Below are 20,018 nucleotides of genomic sequence, written 5' to 3' on the forward strand. Positions count from 1 at the left end.
TTAGTTTTCTCAACCCATCTTGGCCACCACCTGCTCTGTGTCAGTTCCGAAAACCACAAACAACTAACAGCCCTGTCTGTGCCTCTTCAAACTAGAGAGGGAAAAAAATGTCTGATTGGTTGCTGGCCCTTAGATGTCCAAGTCCTCATGTCAGATCTGTCCTCCTCATCCCATTAGTCTTGAGGGTCATGCATGAAACACACCTGTCTGTTGAGGGTCATTCCTTTGGGAGGAGTTGTGTGAAACACAGGTCAGGTTCATGGAGAAAGGCCACTGAAGGGATAGAGAATGCCCTCAGCTCCTGATGGCTTTCTAGTTCTAAGTTCCCATTCCCTATGATGTCCTGCCTTATTTTATGTCCTCAGGTTCTAGGAGCTCCTCTATAGATTTTTAATAAACTCCCTTCCTAACCTGAGCTGGTTTAAGGGAGGTTCTGTTCCTTGAGGTTAGAAGGGCACTGACCAGAAGCCGGGGCCAAAGAACATAGAACCCAAGGCCCTAAAGAAGACAAGAGAAACTTGGTGAGGCTGAAACAAGGCGCGGAGCCAGGAAGCTGAGTGGGGGTGGGATGGGGACAAAGTTTCTCCCTAAGTGCTCACTCCTGCATGGGTCTAGCTGGCAGAAAAGGAGTTACCTGGAAGACGGGCCTTGTGGGACCAAATTCTCTCACGTCAACTTTTCGTGAAACAGTTGTGCATCTGTTTGTCCATCTGTGCTGATTCTATAGATGCAAAGTAAAGAGTGGAAAACCAGGCTCTTGAATGGGGATGAGAAGAAGGGGTGAGGAGGGCGGTGGGTGTTGAAGAGCACAGAAGAACAGAAAGGAAATCCTCTTCACACAGCCAACAGCCTGGCTCTCTGTTGATTGCTTTCACCTGCGTTCTGTGTGGGAGCACACACACCTGCACGTACACACACCCTGCCCACGCCACGTCTCTCTTTAATTTGTCTTCCAAGTATCCAGGGAAGAAATTTGGTTTCCTCTTTGCCTTCCTTCATTTCCTTATACGAATCTGCTTTAACTGTTTTCTCTCTTCTGTGCTTTCTAGTCCTTCATTTTTCCTATTCTGATTCTTTGGCTCAAGAAAAACTCAGGATCTATAGAAACACAATGCGTTGTGAAGAGATATTTACAGCTCACCTCCCCCTCTACCCACCCAACCCAGCCTCCAAAGTCCATGCTAGAAAGGAAGAAAGGGGGAGGGAAGGAAAGTAAACTTTCTTGTTGTTTATCTGGAGCACGAATGCCCTTGTGCTGTGCCCTGTGCTTAGTGTCTTAAATGCATGATATCATCACATTCTCACAACTCTCGGACCACGATTTTAGTTAGCCCCTCTGTTCTGAGGTTCAGAGAGGCTAAGTAATTAATTTACTTAAAGTCCACTCGGCAGAGCTAGGATTTGCACTCTAGGATCTTTTTGACTGAAAGCCCATGCAACATCAGTCCTTTAGGTTAGTATAAAAAACTATACATATACAGGAAAATGATTGTTAAATTATGAGTATGTTCTCTAGTGGGAAAATAAGTTCTAACTTTTCCCCAGGAACATAGATTAGGTAACTAATATCTTAATTAGCATAGTCTGCTCTTGAGGAATGCATGTAAAGGACAGGCAAGTAAAAAAAAAAAAAAAAAAAAAAGATATGAGGAGTAGGAAGACTGTCGCGGGTAGCCACTATTGGGTGGAAGGCACTGGAAAAGAAGTCCAAACGGTAGATCGTAGAGTTAAAGATACCTTGGGAAAATTTCAATATCTGGCCTAAGGCAGGTTTGCTTTTAAATTTCCCACACGTGGCCTACTCCATCACATCCTACCCTATAAGATGTCACCATCCAGTAGTATTTCCAGAGTTCTTCAAATCATCTTTCTGTGTTCAACACTAAACCTGTGGACTGAATTTCTTGTTACCCTTGACTCCAGAGTCCACTTCTCATCTACTATTAATGCCACATTTTAGTTCAGCTTTACTGCAATCTTCCCTTGGGTCTGGTTTCTCTCTGCCTCCCCTCCCCAACCCTGATGCCCATGGAAGCTGCAGTAAAACAATGCAGAACAATCAGCAAAGCTGCTGAGGGACGTGCAGACCACCCCTGCTTACATCTCACCTGACTCGGCTGGCTTTCCCGGGCAGGAGAGAGGGCCCAGAATCACGAGGACTCAGCTACGCTTACATGGAAGTTCTTTATCCTCCTAGTCAATCTTGCTTGCATCTATTGCATGCAGAGCTGATGAGTGAACTGCAAGGAACATCTTCTAGCATCAGACTCACCAGTGACCAGAGGTATACTTTTGCATTCTCCCCAAGAGCTTTTCCCCCTATCTTCCTAGTGTGAGCTTGGTTGCCATAGCAACAGCCAAGTTCTGCCTGAAGGAGAGATTCCTTTTACTATGAGCCTGGAAGACCTCAAGTTGAATATAGACTTTTGCTATAACTTTTGCTATTTTAGGCCTAAAAGACTCGAAATTTCTTCACTACCTATTAGTTCCTAGGAAATATTTATAGTATTTATATCATTTAATTAATAAAGTGAATCTGACTTCTTATTTCCTTTTCAACACCTGGCTAATCTGGTCATATAGAGATTGTTGGGTTTCTGGATCCCCGGGCCACAGTGGAGTCTGGAGAGTGTCTGATCAGTCACACATATCACCATCCAAAGCTTCTTAGTCTTGCCCCTAGTTTTGTTTGGGTGAAGTCATTGCTCTTCTCAAGTCTTTCTCAAGGCCTGTTAAATCAAATAAAACTCCTGAACTGGAAGTTAGAGCTCTCCAACAATCGGTCCCTCCCCTACAAACTGCTGTGATTTTTCTCCTGCTTTAGATCATTGGGAATAGAGTTTATGCTGTTTTGTTCCCTTCCTTTGGAGAATTACCCCTCCCCCACTCAATAATATTGATTGGTTTCTATGGTGGGAATGGTATGACTCAGTCCTCAAGCCTGGCCAGACTGAGGCTCCCTGGAATTTTTGTCAGAACTATATGGAAAGATACACTTTTGTTCCAGAGGCTGAGAAATTCAGACCATGAATCTTGGGCCATCATATCCAATACATGGAAAAATCTTGTATTAGTCTGCTTGGGCTGCCATAACTTAATAGCACTGGGTGCTTAATAGACTGGGTGGCTTAAACAATAGAAATGTGTTTCCTCACTGTTTTGGAGGTTAGAAATCCAAGATCAAGGTGCTAGCAGGGTTGGTTCTGGTGAGGCCTCTCTACCTGGCTTGCAAACAGTCACCTTCTTGCTGTGTCCTCACCTGCCCTTTCCTCTGTATGGACACAGTCCAGGTATCTCTTCTTCCTATAAGAACACCAGTCCTGTTGGATTAGGGCCCCACCTTTAATGACCTCATTTAACCTTAATGACTCCTTAAAGGCCCTATCTCCAAATACAGTCACATTAGGGGGTGAGGGTTTCAACTTACGAATTTGGGGAGGACCTAATTCAGTCCATAACAGATTTCATAGAAGAAGTGGAGAGAAAGCCCAGTGACATTGTTTTAGGCCCTGGGTATAGTAAACCAATCCTACCCCTCTAAATAGTCCATTTTCTTCAGTTATTTTCCTTTTCTCTCTAACTCTACTCTCTTAATTATTTAAACACATCTACATAATAACCATTGCTAAGAAGGGAGCATTGTTAAGGAAAATAAAGAAATAGTGTTTGGGGGTGTTAGAAATTAATAAAAGTACCCTTTTCATTATAAATTGAGAAAAATATCATGATCTATATAGGTTCATTACATTGCATCGTAACTAAAGATCTATTGACTGTAGACATCTCAATTACTTTATACAATGTGAAGGTGGCCTTAAGAAAACCCTATTGCCTTAATACCTTTCTTAAGCACAATTATTACAAGAGTCAGTTGTTCTAATATCTTACACCCTGTCATCAAGCAGAGATGAGAAAACCTCAGAATTCAACGAGAACCTGTGTGCTTACCACTTCTGATACAAATATCAGAAGCTGATTCCGAAAGCTTCTCCTTTTAAGTAGAGACAGCAATACCCATTCCATTTACACTGACACATAGAAAGAACCACAGGTGATACCCCAGCCAGCTGTCTAAACCTCTAGTATTAATAATGTATTTAGAGGATAAAATTCATAATACTTAACATATTCAATTTGAGAAGTGAGGAAAAAAGAGACACAGACACTGGCTAAATCATATCTCCCCATATATGCTCCAAATCTGTCTCTGGCTGATACTTAGCTTTTTAAAATTATTCTTATTATTTTTTTAATTAATTTATTTATTTATATATATTTTTTGGCTGCGTTGGGTCTTCATTGGTGCACGCGGGCTTCCTCTAGTTGCAGTGAGCTGGGGCCACTCTTCGTTGTGGTGCGTGGGCTTCTCATTGCGGTGGCTTCTCTTGTTGTGGAGCATGGGCTCCAGGCGCACAGGCTTCAGTAGTTGTGGCACGCGGGCTCAGTAGTTGTGGCTCATGGGCTGTAGAGTGCTGGCTCAGTAGTTGTGGTGCACGGGCTTAGTTGCTCCGCATCATGTGGGATCTTCCTGGACCAGGTCTTGAACCCGTGTCCCCTGCATTGGCAGGGGGATTCTTAACCACTGCACCACCAGGGAAGTCCTGACACCTAGCTTTTAAATCAATCTATCTGTGCTACAAGAAATAGTTGCAGGAAAAAATGAAAATCTCCAATAAAGTTTATCGTATCTAACATAAATGTCACTAAATTAATTTATTCTTTAACCCTTAATGAAGAGAAGGCTCCCACCAGCCTGCCCTGTGCTTTGTATGATGGCTTCTGCCCCGTTGCCGTCTGCTGAGATTTCCTCCCTGCTCTTCTTACCTCTCCAGTTCCTAACCATTCTTCAAGACCCAGTCTCATATGTCCATCTCCTTGAAGCCTCCCAGACCACACACACTGGGGGTTTATGAGTAGTGTGTATGTGAACCCCTCAAGGACAGAGCACAGTAGATTCTTTCGGATGCAGCACTATACCCAGCATACTTTGCAAAGAGCCCAGCACGGAGTAAAGGGAATATTATGGCTTTCTGCTCCCCTTAACTCCTCAGGATTTTATAGCCTTCACTCCATTCGACCCAAGATCCCAGGATTTCAAAGAACTGAAGAGACTGAAGACGTCTGTCCCAGAAGTTAGTCACTGATTAGGCAAAGGTATCTGGTGCCTGTTTCCTCACATTTGTTTTGAACATGCCCAGTGGTCTTGATTTATTTAGGGAATATTTGGAATGGGACATGGCTGGGCTTATCTGTCAGCTGGCCTCCGTGTTTCACCGTTAACATGCATGGCCCTCAGGAAGATAATTGAAGAGACCGAGAATTGAGAATTTAAACTAATCTGCTTAAAATAATCTTTGACTTTCTCATTACCGATATCTACGTGGTTTCTGCAAAGTCACAAAAACAACTGGAACATGTGCTAAAACAACAATTTGCAGTGTCATCATAGAAGCTAATCTTAGAGAATTGTGTTCTCCAATTCTGTTTCTCGCTTATGTGGAGCTAAACCTAATCTGCTTTTCAGATACGAAATCTCTTCATGATTCTGTCCCAAACGGTAAAATCAAAATTTAATATTGTAACTCCCAGCTAAAAGTCACACTAATTCATCTGATGAACTTTGTGGTGCTGTGATATTACAATGCTCCTGGTGTCAAGGCCGCCAATAAACGAGCTCACAGACTGAGTACACAAACATTGGCCCCATCCTACTCCTACCCCGAACCCCAAACCCCAAAAAGAAATAAGAGAGGTTTGCTTTTGTAGGTTGCAAGTCCTGGTCTGGTTTATTTATAAAGCAATAAATATTAGAAGCACAAATAAATTGCACGTGTGTAAACAAACTGTACAATGATTGATGAGAGATGAGGGAGGGTGGTTCAGAAGATTCCAAGAAGCATCATACTGTCATCCTGAACATAAGGTAGACTAAGAGAGAAGGCACCTTAGAAGCATTTGCGGTGGACAATGGACGGTCCTGCCTCATCATACTCTTGCTTGCTAATCCACATCTGCTGGAAAGTGGATAGGGAGGCCAGGATGGAGCCCCCAATCCAGACAGAGTACTTACGCTCAGGGGGAGCAATAATCTGCAGAATGAAAACAAAAACCACCAGTGAACTCTGAAGTTCCAAGCAACAGAGCACATGTTGAGGAGATTCACAGAAAATATATTGCTGATCAATTCACTGTAATGTGATACTTCATTCCCACAAATGAATATGGCTGAGTCAAGTTTAATGCATTTCCTCTATTTCATCATTTCCATTATCAAAGTCGCTATAAAATAGAACTTCCCCACTTCTCTGAAACAGAATATAATGTGGCAAGAAGCTACATGCATGGTGGAGGCTAGCCCGAAAGCTGGGGTCTTTTAAAATGTGTTCAAAGATTTAGGTATTTTTTTTTCCTTCAAAGATTTATTTTTATCCACTGCTTGAAAGTGTTTTCAAGTCTCCTATCTTGGGAAAAGTGCTAGAAAAATCAGAAAAAGTGTTAGAAAAGCTAAAAGTTTATGGGAAATGGGAAGCTAAGCAGTGAGGGGAAAGGAGTTAGGAATTCTGCTTGGAATACAGAGACCTGCCTTGCTTCCCCCACTCACAGAGGTCCTTTACCTTGATCTTCATGGTGCTGGGAGCCAGGGCAGTGATTTCCTTTTGCATGCGATCAGCAATACCAGGGTACATGGTGGTACCTCCAGATAAGACATTGTTGGCATACAGGTCCTTGCGAATATCAATGTCACATTTCATGATGCTGTTGTAAGTTGTTTCATGGATGCCAGCAGATTCCATACCTAGGCACAAGTGTGAAAAAGAAAAATCACAGTGCACTCAGGCCAGGGGGCCAGGGTAGAGGGAAGAGAATAGAACTCCTCTATGTTGGTAAACTGTCACCATTTGTCTCTGAAACATATGTTCCGCTATAAGATACATTGCAGGGTTTTGTGGAACAGGTGTCTTAAAAGTGCAGACAGTAAATCCACAACAGACTGCCAAGAAACAAACAACTGTGTTTAGCACCTGTTTGGAGGGAACACTTGCTGTACCCATCAGAGTATGGAGATGTATTAGAAAAGGATGAGACACACATTTATGGTAAATTAATGCAATTCTTATTTATGGACTAAAACAAGATCCTGACAAGCTTCCATCCTACCAAGATGTTTGGTGACATACAAAAGTCCAGTTATTACTATGAGTTGGATTGTTGTTACACTTAATAATGAGTGATGAAAGTGACGTCTAGCTCCTTGGTGATGGAACCTATCAGAATAAGTCAGCACTCTTGAGTCATCTTCTCTTCCTTGCAGATATGGATTATTCAGTTACTACTCTGTCTCATTGCTTATTTTGAGATGAAGCCAGTGTGTCATCCTTTATCATATCATTGCTACAGAGCAGTGATGGCCATCGCTGTAAGAAGCCATCGGGACCTGAGGCTGAACTGTGTGGGACTCCAAGCTATGACTTCTTTTAACACAAGGGCCCCTTAATCATTGTTGATTATAATAGCTTTTACCCTGGGAGCCACCAAGCGGTGTTTCTGCACCAGACCCTACAACTCACCAATGAAGGAGGGCTGGAAGAGCGTCTCAGGGCAGCGGAAGCGTTCATTGCCAATAGTGATGACTTGGCCGTCAGGCAGTTCATAGCTCTTCTCCAGGGAGGAGGAAGAAGCAGCCGTAGCCATCTCATTCTCAAAATCCAGAGCGACGTAGCACAGCTTCTCTTTAATATCGCGAACAATTTCACGTTCAGCTGCAGAAATAAAGGGTGTCAACAGTTAAGCTCTGAAAGATGAAGTCAACCTTGAGGAGGTAGGTGGGTTCGCTGGGGGATGGAAAAAACCAGACACATACTGTGGCAGATGAGATACACACACACTCACCGGTGGTGACAAAGGAATAGCCGCGCTCAGTGAGGATCTTCATGAGGTAGTCAGTGAGGTCCCGACCTGCTAGATCCAGACGCATGATGGCGTGGGGCAAAGCATAGCCCTCATAGATGGGGACGTTGTGGGTTACGCCATCCCCAGAGTCCAGGACAATGCCTGTCAGGGGAAATAGACAAGAACAAGGTAAATCTCTGAGGACACCACTGCTTTAGCCATGTCAAAGCCTACTTCCAATCTTGGCTGAGAGATACTAGTGCTGGGCAAGGACCCAGATAAAATTAGATCCCTTACACATGAAGAATAAAAATGAGCATAATGGATGCCAAATCTGAAACCAGCGACAGTTCATCCTTTTAAATATTGTAGTAGAAAAATTTTCCCAGGACACTTTCAAATGACCATCCCTCTTACCAGCTATTAGCACCTTATGCAAGCAACCAGGCGTGTTTTTCTTTCCTCTCATCTAACTTACACATGTTCCTCTCTTGTTTGACTCAGACCCTGTAGGGATGTTTGCCCAGGGGCTGTGACGGTGTGAACACACACCAATGACTGCTGCATTCCAGGTTGATAGTTTGTGCAAAGCCTCAATATGTGACATCACATACTTTAGGCAATGGGTGGGTCTAACTCCATATTCTTTCAGTTCTTAGAAATAAGTGTGCTCTGAAACCAACCTCAGGGTATTATTGTTACCCCTCTCCCTTAGCAGAGACACCTTCCCAGGTGAGCGTGAGGAAAGGGATCATTCCTTTCTCACTGGGGAAACTGATTCCCAGCAAGGTCCAAGACTTGGGAATGTAATTAATCGGGGACTATCTCACCATCCCAACACACCTGTGGTACGGCCAGAAGCGTACAGGGACAGCACCGCCTGGATGGCCACATACATGGCGGGGACATTGAAGGTCTCAAACATGATCTGGGTCATCTTCTCACGGTTGGCCTTGGGGTTCAGTGGGGCCTCAGTGAGCAGAGTGGGGTGTTCCTCAGGGGCCACCCGGAGCTCATTGTAGAAGGTGTGGTGCCAGATCTTCTCCATGTCATCCCAGTTGGTGATGATGCCGTGCTCAATGGGGTACTTGAGAGTCAGGATGCCTCGCTTGCTCTGGGCCTCATCGCCTACGTAGGAGTCCTTCTGACCCATACCCACCATGACTCCCTACAAGAAGAAAGTAATGAGAAAATCGAGCTTCCACCGTGTCAGGAATATAATCAATGCCTTATTAATTTCCATCTAACTGCCCAAGTCAAGTGACATCTTATGAATACGAGAAATAATAAATAATAGGAATTTTTCCCAATTCAGAAATATCATTTAAAGTTAACCTTGTACCTTCTCCCCACCCCACCCCCAAGAGGTATAATTCTATTGTTTAGAATATAACTAGGGATGGGGAGAAATGGAGCTATTTCACCGAAGGAGCAGAGCCTCACCTCATTTTGAAAATACCATAATGCCTTCATTAAATTATTAAGCTCATCACCTATGTCAACTGGAATATAAATGACTACATTGTGGAATGACTGAATTAATGACACATTGTATTTCTCCTAAGAAAAGATTTTGACATTCATCAAGTAAACATAAAAAGATGGACTGATACGCTATTAACTTCCTGTCCGGGAAATCCAGCCTTCCTAGAGCTCTCCTGGAGTACCCACGGTCCACCAACACTGAGGAATGCCACTCTCCTCCCTGGCAGCCTGTCTGGGCAGGCACTGTGGCAAAGCCAGAGAGCGTGGCATTTCTTTTAATAAACAAGGTGGTATGTCACTATCACCATGGCACTTTACTGCCTCTGTCATGCCTGGCTTCTAAAAATGCAACAGCCAGGAAACAGATGGATTACATTTTGGGAGCCCTATAAACTGGCTGTGAACAAGAGGGAGCAATGTGGCTTGGCTCCTGGCTGATTGGGATATGTTATATTATTATGAGTTTTGAACAGGACTGAAAAGGGAGGCCAAGGAGTAAAGTGAAGTGTATAAGAGCTAAAGATACTGAGGACTAAAAATGCAGGTCAGGAGTGGAAGAGAGAAGCCGCTGCCTCTGCACAGGAGGAAGTTGGACCCCTGGCAGAACTGTGTCCCTGAAGTGGACTGGGGGGGGGGGGGCGGGGCGCTGCACGTTTCCTGGTATGCTGGAGGGTGTGAGTATTGCTTGTCTGGGCTCAGATTGGAAGCTAATCCAGCGTTTCCTATTTGACCTAATGAGTTCATGGAACGGGAGGGGCAGGTGAGACATTTCCTCGATTGCTGAGCTGAAGAGGTGGCAGGAAGGGGTGTGGAGTGGGGCTGGGGACTGCTCCAGGTGAGGGCAGGCTGTGCGGGGCGGGAAGTTTACCTGGTGGCGCGGGCGGCCCACGATGGAAGGGAAGACCGCGCGGGGCGCATCGTCGCCCGCGAAGCCGGCCTTCACCAGCCCGGAGCCGTTGTCGCACACCAGGGCGGTGGTCTCCTCCTCGTCGCACATCTTGGCGCAGCTTCAGTGGGGTCTACGGATGGAGGAGAGCAAGGCGGCCTAAGTTCAGTGCCTGCGGAGCTGGCCTCGTCTGCGTCCTCGGAGGAAGGGACAGGGCAGAAAAAGGAGGGCGGGAAGAACCTGCCGAGCAGGGGAGAGGAACCACCCAGGCTCCCAGGCCAGGACGCTCCTCCCCTGCCCCAGTGCAAGAGGGACGGTCACCCCTTAGCAGGTCCTCCCCGGCCCTTTACATTTTCGCCTTCTCACGAACCGGGAAGCCACTTCGGCCCCCTCCACAGCCCGATCCATGCTCGAGCCCCAGCTGGAGGGAAAAGCACACGGCAGCGGGGATCCCAAAAGCCCCACTGGGGCCCAAGGCTACCCCTCCACGCGCCCGTCTCCAGTGAAGACCGAGACCCAGGACAAAAGAAGTTAGAACCAAATGAAAAGTTTGGTCTTAAGGGGAAAAAAAGTGATGGAGCGGCGGGAGCGCGGGACACCGGCTCCAGGCGCGGGGCGGGAGGATGGGCGCGGAGCGGGCGCGGCTGACTCACCGTCCGCGGGGCGGGCTCGGCTCGGCTGCTCGGGCGGTGGCAGGCGCTGGTGCCCCGCGCGGGGCGCGCGGCTTTATAGCGCGCTGATGGACGGGGTCAGTTGGAGCTGCCGGGGGCAGGGGTGGGGGGCCCGGTCGGCCACCTTGCCTTATTTGGTCGCCTTTGCACCACTGAGGAGCGCCGAGGCCATTCATGGAGCCAAGGGCAGGGGAGAGGATCAGCCAGGGGGCCCCCCAGACCATGTAAGGAAGGGGAGGGGGCAACCAGGGGGGATGGCCAAATAGGGAGCTAGGGAGGGGCAGGCGGTGAAGGGTAGGGGGCAGGGGAAGACTGAGTGACGCCAGCCCACCCCCTTCCCCCTTCTTGGGTGGAGGTCCTCCCTGGGTATGCTGTGGGCTGGTTCCTCCGCAGCCCCGCCAGCCTAAGAGACAGTAAGCCACACACACGTGGGAAGGCTTGGCACCCCGCCCTCTGCGGAGGGGTCCTGACAGCTGGGCCAGGGCAGCGGGGGAGTGACGGCAGCTTCTCATCTTCCCGGGCTGAGAGCTGGGGGAGCTAAAGCCCTGGCAGTCCTCATGGGCCCAAAGGGCACCACAGCAGTACATTTGGGTGGCCAGAAAAGGGGTGCCTGGGACAGGGCACCCTCCTGGCTTAGTCCCCACCAACCTGCATGACAACTCAGAGAGCTGGGGCTGTGCAGAAAGCTGAGATTAACCAAGGCTACCTTGGTCCCCAATTCATGCATGGCTCAGGGGCTGGTTAGGGAAGAGGCTGGAAACAGCTGCTGTGAGAGCCTGCCCAGTCTTGCTGGAGGAGAGGGCAGGTTTACCCCAGCTGGGACATCAGGGAGCTCTCCTCCATGCTTCCAGGGTTTTGCTCAAACTCAGACTCCTGCCTTTAGGCCAGGGAAGACTCCCCTGCTGCCAAAGGGAATGAAGGAACAAATGCCAAAGGTTGCTTGTCCACTTGCTGGTGGAGAGATGAACATCCATAAACTGGGGGCAAAAGCGTTTATTCCAGACAAAGACAAGACTGAAAGAGAAATATTCTTGTCAAGAAGATAACAGCAACTTCAACCAACTGAACGTATCACCGGGATGCACAGTATGGTCATAACCAGGAATGAATTAGAAAAGCAGTCTCAGGCCCCACCCCAGAACTATTGAATCAGAATTTGCATTTTAGCAAGATGCTCAGTTGAGTCATATGTATGTTGAAGTGTGAGAAGCATTGGTATAAATGATATCAGCTTCTTTGTGGAGGATCTTGAGACTTTGGAGAAAGGGATTCCTTGAATCAAGGAGAAGAGAAAGAAACAGAGAGACATAAGAAGGACACAGGGGCTTCCCTGGTGGCGCAGTGGTTGAGAGTCTGCCTGCCAATACAGGGGACACGGGTTCGAGCCCTGGTCTGGGAGTATCCCACATGCCACGGAGCAACTAGGCCCGTGAGCCACAATTACTGAGCCTGCGCGTCTGGAGCCCGTGCTCCGCAACAAGAGAGGCCGCGATAGTGAGAGGCCCGCGCACCGCGATGAAGAGTGGCCCCCACTTGCCGCAACTAGAGAAAGTCCTCGCACGGAAACGAAGACCCAACACAGCCATAAATAAATAAATTAATTAATTAATTTAAAAAAAAAAAGTGATATTAAAAAAAAAAAAAAAAAAGAAGGACACAGATCACTGGTTTGCCCTGAGTTGCCCTGTATTCTCAGTTCTTGACTGGCACTTTGATTTTTAATGCTTGTGTTTTTCCTCCCCTTCACACCAGTTAAAAATAGAAACTGGGCCCAGGCATCCATCTCTGGAGTGGTCTTGGATTGATATGCTAAGGACGCCTGCTGATTAGATACTTGTCCAGACTGGGGAATGCTGGGCCCTCCCCGCTGAGCTCCCCAACCATGTTTGGGTTGGTCTGGAGAAGAAAGTATGAGGGCAGCTGGGTGATGGAGCCAGGTGGGGGTCACGCCAGCTGGAATCACCCTCTGCCACACGGTAGGCCTTTTTCAGTGAAAATGCCTGTTGACAGGATGCAAAGAGCAGAGTTCTTTTGGCTCAGGCAGACGCAGAAGAACCAAGAAAAAGGAGAAATGGGACGGGTGTTACAGCCCAACATCCCTAGGTTTGAATCCCGCCTCTATCACTTACTACCTATTTTGCTCTTGGGCAAGTCACTTCACTTTCATAAGCCCCAATTTTCCCCTCTGAAAAAGGACACAGTAACTCTTTTCAGGCAGAGGTTATTAGTTATTGTAATAATTAGAGACAAGTGATATAAGCCACATAGAAGATACAAAGCAAATTGTAACTATTACGATTCAGTAATAATGATACTTTTGGGGGCCGCTATAGCTCTCACTTTTGAAGATTTGGGTCAATGTCATTCACTTACTGATTCAGCAAATATTTATGGCACAAGAACTGTGCTAGTCGCTGGAAGACAACAATAAAACAGAGCAGGACTCATACTGCAGAGCAGCTACAGACAAGTCAGAGACAGTTACGGTACACGCTAGGAAGAACAAGGAGGGAATCATTGGGATAGTCACAAAAAGAGGGATTCAAAAGAGGGTTCAGAGAAAGCCTTCCTGAGGAAGTATTTCATTATTTTTAAAGTACAGTAGGACTGAAGTGCATTAACATTTGTGTGAAAGAAAGAGTTTCTCCTTGGGAGTGACTGGTGGCACATTCCCACATTCACTGCCATATGTGTAAAGGGAACTCCTGGAAAGTCTAGCAGATCACTGAACACCACGGTTTTTCCCTGAATCCTTTGTAAATACTTCCAGGGCTCAGGAGGCCAATTTCAGTCCACCGACCTAGGAATCAGTCTGCCCGGGAGCAGGGGTGGGTAGGTCAGTGGAATACTGAGACCAGTTTCATGAAATAATCTTCACCCTTAAAATGTTTAAAAACAATTTCATTTTTTCCCACTTAGAACAAAACATATTTTCTTATGCACTACATTTATGGTAAGAACACTTTTTTCCCCTTCAAGATCTATGATGGTTCGATATTTGTTCATTGCAATACTGCTCAATTTCCACGTTTTAAAACTCTAAACCCTATTTTTATATATTTACTTAAATTATAAGTCAATGGAAAATAAGATTCAATGACTGATTTTCATTTGACACAATTTTTTCAGGGATCCATTTAATTTGAAAATTGAGATTGGCTTCTGTTGTGTCTACTTAAGTATATAAAAATGACTTCCTTCTGTGGTGTAGTCTAGACATTTCTCTTTTTTTTTTAAATTTTGGTAAAATATACATAACATAAAATGTACCACCTTAACCAACTAAAATTGTACAGTTCAGTAGCGTTAAGTACATTCACCTTGCTGTGAATTGTGACTAAATTGAGTTCAAAACCCAAGAAAGGCTGTGCCCTGCAGTTTGAGAAAGACTGGTTTGCATCCTATGAGGTAGGGAGCTGTTGTGCCTGCTTTGCTCAAGGTCACACGGCTGAGCAAATGGAAGAGTAAGACTTCAGATCCAGGCACCAGACTACACCCTGTTCCTACCCACCACCCCAAATGCCTTCCAGCCCACTTGGACTGCTGTTTCTCCAAGTAGAACGCTAGAAGCACTTGCAGCCAAGTTACCTCTAACAGCAATTCAGATTCCCAGGTTTCATCCTGGAAGAGTGCATGTGCATTTTAAATAAGCCACCACCCCTCTTCCCCAGGTAATTCACAGAGGGAGAAACGCGGCGACACTGCCTGCCTGTTCTTCCCCAGGCCCGCGGAGTCTTGCTGAAGGCTGCCCAAGCTGCCAGCGCTGGCCCGAGTCCAGCTTGGCTGACCTTGAGCATCCCAGCCGGACGGTAAAAGCCAAAGCCGGGGCGTGTCCCCAAGGCTCTCGAGGGCCAGCGAGGCCCTTCTGGGCAGGGACATGCCATGAGGGAGACGTGCAGGGCTGGCTGAAGGAACAGAAGGTGGGACAGTCCCTGCTGCCCTTGCCTCGAGGGAAGCCTGTTTCATCCACCATCTGCTGGGATCTAGAAGGGAGAGGCAGGCCTCCTCCTGGCACTGGGGGATTAGCAGTCACTTTTCTCAGCTGTTCTTCCATTCGGAGGTGTCCAGTATTTACAGAGAAGCCAGAAACATACCGAACCACACTTAATGCCTCCCCAGGAGCCCTCCCGGCTCCTCTTGCAGCCCCTCCTGCATTCCATGGGCTAGGAAGGAGGGGGTGGGCTGTTTCTAGCCCAGACCAGGGGTCGGGGAGCCAGCCTTCCTAACCATTTCTATTTTCTTCTCCTACACATTTGTTCGCTCCCACTGTCCTCTGGCAGGAGCTGGGTTTCAGCTTTCATTAAAAGAAGAAAGTGACGTGGCTGTGAGGGATGCAGGCCCACACACATCCTGGCGCTCAGAATTCAATACCAAGGCGATGCCTAACCTCCACCACATGCTGCCCCGTACTTTATGTGCAACCACCGAGGCGATTAACCCAGGGGGAGGGTATTTCAAGTCCAAATGAATTCTGTTCTAGGCAGATTCTGGCAGTCACTGCCTTCTGACATGATAGGACCAACTGTGATGAACCATTTAATGAGATTTAGAAAAAGAGGGCAAGACAAGGAGGATGAGGGAAGGGGAACAGAATGTAGGAGGGAGATCCTTCTGGATCTTGGAGTCACCTGGGACTAATGAGCGAAAAGCCAAACCTTCACTCTCTTCTATCCTGGGAAATCACAAAGGACTTCTCATCTTTTTCACTCCTTAAAAGGAGTTTGAATCCTCCTAGAATGAAGTGCTGAAGCTTGCAGGTTTGTGCTGGGAAGGTATTCCACTTAGCTCAGATTTGGCTTGCTCCCATACTGGCAGTAACTATGGAGTTTCGGCTTTTCAAGGGTTACCTGGAGCAAGCCTGTCTTCCCTAGAGAGCCCAAATGTGGCATCACCCAACTTGAACGCGGCTGCATTTTGAGATCACACAAGTGCATGGGAGGTGAGAGCTGTGAGCTCAGAGATGCTCCTGCCCACCAAGTTCACTCTGCTGCATGTGTGGAGCCCATCTCTTCCCCATCAAAAGTAGGCACACATATGACACGCAACAGTGTGTAGCAATAATACTAATTGCTTACATTTATTAAGTACATACTGGGTCCATGCACTACCCTGAGACTTCATATGTGTACATGGTCAGCTTCTAGATGAAGCTGGACTGACTGCCAGCTGCAGAATCCATTTTTACAGACCTGCTTTTAAATATGATGTCACCAGCCTACATGGGGGGGTTGTGTAAGAAATAGGTCACCGTCTCTATTGCAATGATGTTGTCACGGGTGTTCATCACAGTATGAGCTGTCTTCTTTATGAGCCTCTTAGAAGAATTTCCTGTCTGGCTCTAGTTCCAAGAACAAAGGGCTTCTACCAAGTAAATGGTTTGTTTTGATCCCGTAGATCCTGAATCTAGTGACCAACCAGATTTTTCTTTTGGCAGTGGCCAAGAAAAATCTTAGGAAACTAACTTGTGGCCCAATTGTTAACATGATTACAAATCATTATCGTCTATCTTGCACACCCACATCTATTTTTCATTTTCCTTTTTCTTCCACTTTTAAATTTTATTTGTCCATCTATCTCTGTAAGCTGCCATACATCTTTTGTGAGAGAAAACAAAGGATGGATGGATAGATAGATAGACAGATAAAAATGAACTCATGGGGACCATGGAGAGAATATTTGAAATTGAAATTGGGGTGATCACTGTACAAGTATCCAAGAGCCCAAGATGTCTTGCGTATGTCTGCCGGTTTCTTCCATCCCAATGCAAGCATATATTGCTTCATGAAAACACGCTTTGTCTATATAAGGTACTGTATAAGGGATCATATCATTTTAATTTTCGTCTTAACGTCATGGTACATATAACTGGGCATCTAAAATAACCTTTCCCTCACTATGAAAATTGTAAGTGCTTGTTGTGGTGAACTAGGAAACACTGAACAGAGAAGGACAAAGAAAATGACATGTTTGGTTGAGGCTTTAAAGCCCTCTATTTTAACCTCCTTAAAATAAAATTAAATGTGACATAAAATTCATGAGGCCTTGCCTTCCACATCTACTTACAATCGCTGGGCTGAGAAAAGACAGCCTCCTATTCTGGTCGTTTGCAAGAATGTCCACTTGCTTTTTAAAGAGAGACATGCAATGCAAGGAATTTGCATTAAAAGCATTTTTTGGTTTTACTGTTATAATCTAAATTATCTCTAGTCAACAGCTGGAACCAAAGAATGCCAAACTGGGAGCAGGCTCTGCCCTTAGGATTATAGCATCCACATTTCACTTATATATTTTAGAGGGTGGGTTTTAGTTGCCAACTCAGCTGTTGAACTGTTTCAGAATTACAGTCTAAAAAGAGGCATCTGTCATGAACATAAAACTAAACCACGTAAATGTATTGCTGTAGGCTTTGTCTTTCTGTGGAGAGTCTGAAAGCGGTTGTTTTAGGGAATATTTACAGCTATTTCATGATGAGTATTTCCAAACTCCTCTTGGTTAGGTCTACAAATAACCAATTCCTCTTACGTTTACAGACTCTAACTTAATTTCATAAATTAAAAAATAATAAAAATAAAGGCTTTCCCTAAAGCCAATCACCTGTGTTAACCAGAGGCAGGAAACCGAGATCGTTCCTCCAAAATAAGAACAGCTGAAAAGGTGTCTCGAGCTGTTACTCGAATGAGAATACTGGCACTCACGCAAATAAGTAGGTCTCCATGTGTGTGGCATTTCAGAGAGACGAGCCAACCTTTGAGAACTGAGAAAAGAATCTGTCATCGACCCCTGATGTGGCTTTGACAAGTGGTCAGAACAATCATGAGCATGACCCGAAGGATGTAACCAGATAAAGTATCGTATCACCCAAGAAGTACCTGCAAGGACTGGGTAGTCCTCAGGTGAGAACATTCTTTATGGGTGAACAGGAAGGGTGTCCTCTGTTCAGTTAACCCTTTTGCAAACTCTATTTAAATATGTTATTTTCCAGGGAGAGGTTCCAGTTGCTGTATAATATTGTGGCTCAATATTTATAACTGTCACGAAAGATTCATGCTAGGCTCATCTCTCCACCAGTGGGTATAGCCATCTTCACTCTGTATCCTCTGTCCAGAGCCCTACTCCTGAGGGCGCAGAAAGGGAGCCCTTAGACTGGCACAATCAGTCCCTTCTGTGTCCGCTCAAGGATCAGATCACTAAACTGCCAGCCCAAGGTGGTGGGAGAGATGAGGAGAGCAGGTGGGGAGATGGTGATGGGGGTACAGACCTGTATCCCCTCCACCCTTCCCATGAGTTTCTATCCGAATAGAAAACTGAAAATGATCAATCGGAAACACATTGTAGATACTGGTACAAGGGCTGAGGCTTTGCTTCCACACCGGGCAATGGAAAATTTTAGGTAAACTGTGCTCATTTTGTCCAACTCACGGGTGTGGGCCCCGAAATGGTAATGGAAGTGGCAAAAGCGATCCCAAGAGGCAGAAACCCTTGTTTATTAGAACAGCTCCAGTGTTCTAGAAGGGTCCATGCTTCAGGCCTAAAGAGCAAACCCTAAAATATTGTTCCATAGTTTATATCTTTGTGTAGTCAGAGTTTTCTTTGATCTACCTGGAAACTAACCTTTATTCTGACTAAATATGAAAGCTTAAATGTTAAGCTTGCCTACTTTCTCACGTGGAACACATTTACGTGAATCTGAGAGAATCCATCATGAGTAAAAGTTTTATTCCTTCTGTTTCCTCTATTTCATAGGGAGATCACTGTGGGGAGACCAAGCACACCTTCCCAAAGCATCTGCTTCAGTTGCAATCACGGAGACAGAGTTTTTAAAAAGTTGGTGTTATATACAAAACAGAAATAGACACACAGACATAGAAAACAAACATATGGTTACCAAAGGGGAAAAGGTGGCAGGGAGGGATAAATTAGGAGTTTGGAATTAACATATACACACTACTATATGTAAAATAGAAAAACAAGGACCTACTGTATAGCACAGGGAACTATACTCAATATTTTGTAATAACCTATAAGGGAAAAGAATCTGAAAAAGAATGTGTATATAACTGAATCACTTTGCTGTACACCTGAAACTAACACAACATTGTAAATCAACTATACTTCAATAAAAAAAAAAAATTTAATTTAAAAAAAAGTTGGTCTTGGGCAGTGGTTAAGACTGAACAAATGTTCTTTGTTTCCTCAGATATTTGTGGGAGTAGAAGGTCTAGTTAACATTTCATAATGTCACCACCCTGAGACTGTGATGTGTACCAATATACCTTTCACCAGAAAAAGTGTCTTGCTAGGAAAATATAGTACCCTGTTTTCAGAGCTTGTGTCATTTCCAATAAAGTATCTTTTACCCTCCTAGTCTCTCTGAACACTATTTTTTTTTCCTGAACACTATCTAAATTCTCAGCATCAATCAAGAAGATATTCAGTTCTCAGTGACTGATTCTGAACAAAGGACTTCAAATAATTTTGGGGAGATTCAGGCTTGCTTTCACCTGTGTGGAAACTCAAAAGTGTTCTTAGTCTTTCATTTTACAAATCACTTACCAAAATATTTTAAAGGAATAAGCTCTCTGATTTGAAAAAGCATTATTTCTAACTAAACAGAATCAAAATAGTGTTGCTTATTTTGCAAATGTAGATATGAACAAGGGGAAGAATCCAATTTTGTGGCTAAATGGGGTTCCCTTGAAATCAAGATGTGGTTTATTCAATCAAGGCTTTTGTCTTGCTTAGCCAGTGGATATTTCTACATAATAACCTCCACATACTTGAAGAAAGACATTGCATCTCTGAGTGTTGTTTAGGATCTTTATCTTCAGTGGTGCTATTTTTAAAACTGTCCTCATATTTGGTCAATTATCTAACTCTGCTCCAAGTTTTCCATGTGCAATAAAATCTTTTAGCCAAATTGGTTCGCTATTCGGTTTCTTGTTAAGTGGAAAACAACCATTGTTTGGAGAATTAAACTCATCTAAGTAACCCACACAAAACTACAGAGAAAATTTAATTTTCTTTGATGTCTCAGGAGTTATTTACAGAATAGTCTCATTTTGAAAATGAATTCTTGTCACTTACTA

The 20,018-nt window shown here is 45.1% G+C and overlaps 1 protein-coding gene across 1 annotated transcript; it reads right to left on the reverse strand.

Annotated features, from left to right (window-relative positions):
- Positions 1-5,753: 5,753 nt before the first annotated feature.
- On the reverse strand, positions 5,754-11,072 carry ACTC1 (actin alpha cardiac muscle 1). The gene is made up of 7 exons (XM_082385025.1): positions 10,915-11,072; positions 10,244-10,394; positions 8,734-9,058; positions 7,891-8,052; positions 7,569-7,760; positions 6,615-6,796; positions 5,754-6,089 (listed from the first exon to the last, which is right to left on the reverse strand). The coding sequence occupies exons 2-7, from the start codon at positions 10,370-10,372 to the stop codon at positions 5,946-5,948; spliced, it is 1,134 nt and encodes a 377-aa protein (XP_082241151.1). The 5' UTR covers positions 10,373-10,394; positions 10,915-11,072; the 3' UTR covers positions 5,754-5,945.
- Positions 11,073-20,018: the final 8,946 nt, after the last annotated feature.

Source organism: Balaenoptera borealis (assembly GCF_965194805.1).
Source record: "Balaenoptera borealis genome assembly, chromosome: 3".
In the NCBI taxonomy this organism is placed as follows: Eukaryota; Metazoa; Chordata; class Mammalia; order Artiodactyla; family Balaenopteridae; genus Balaenoptera; species Balaenoptera borealis.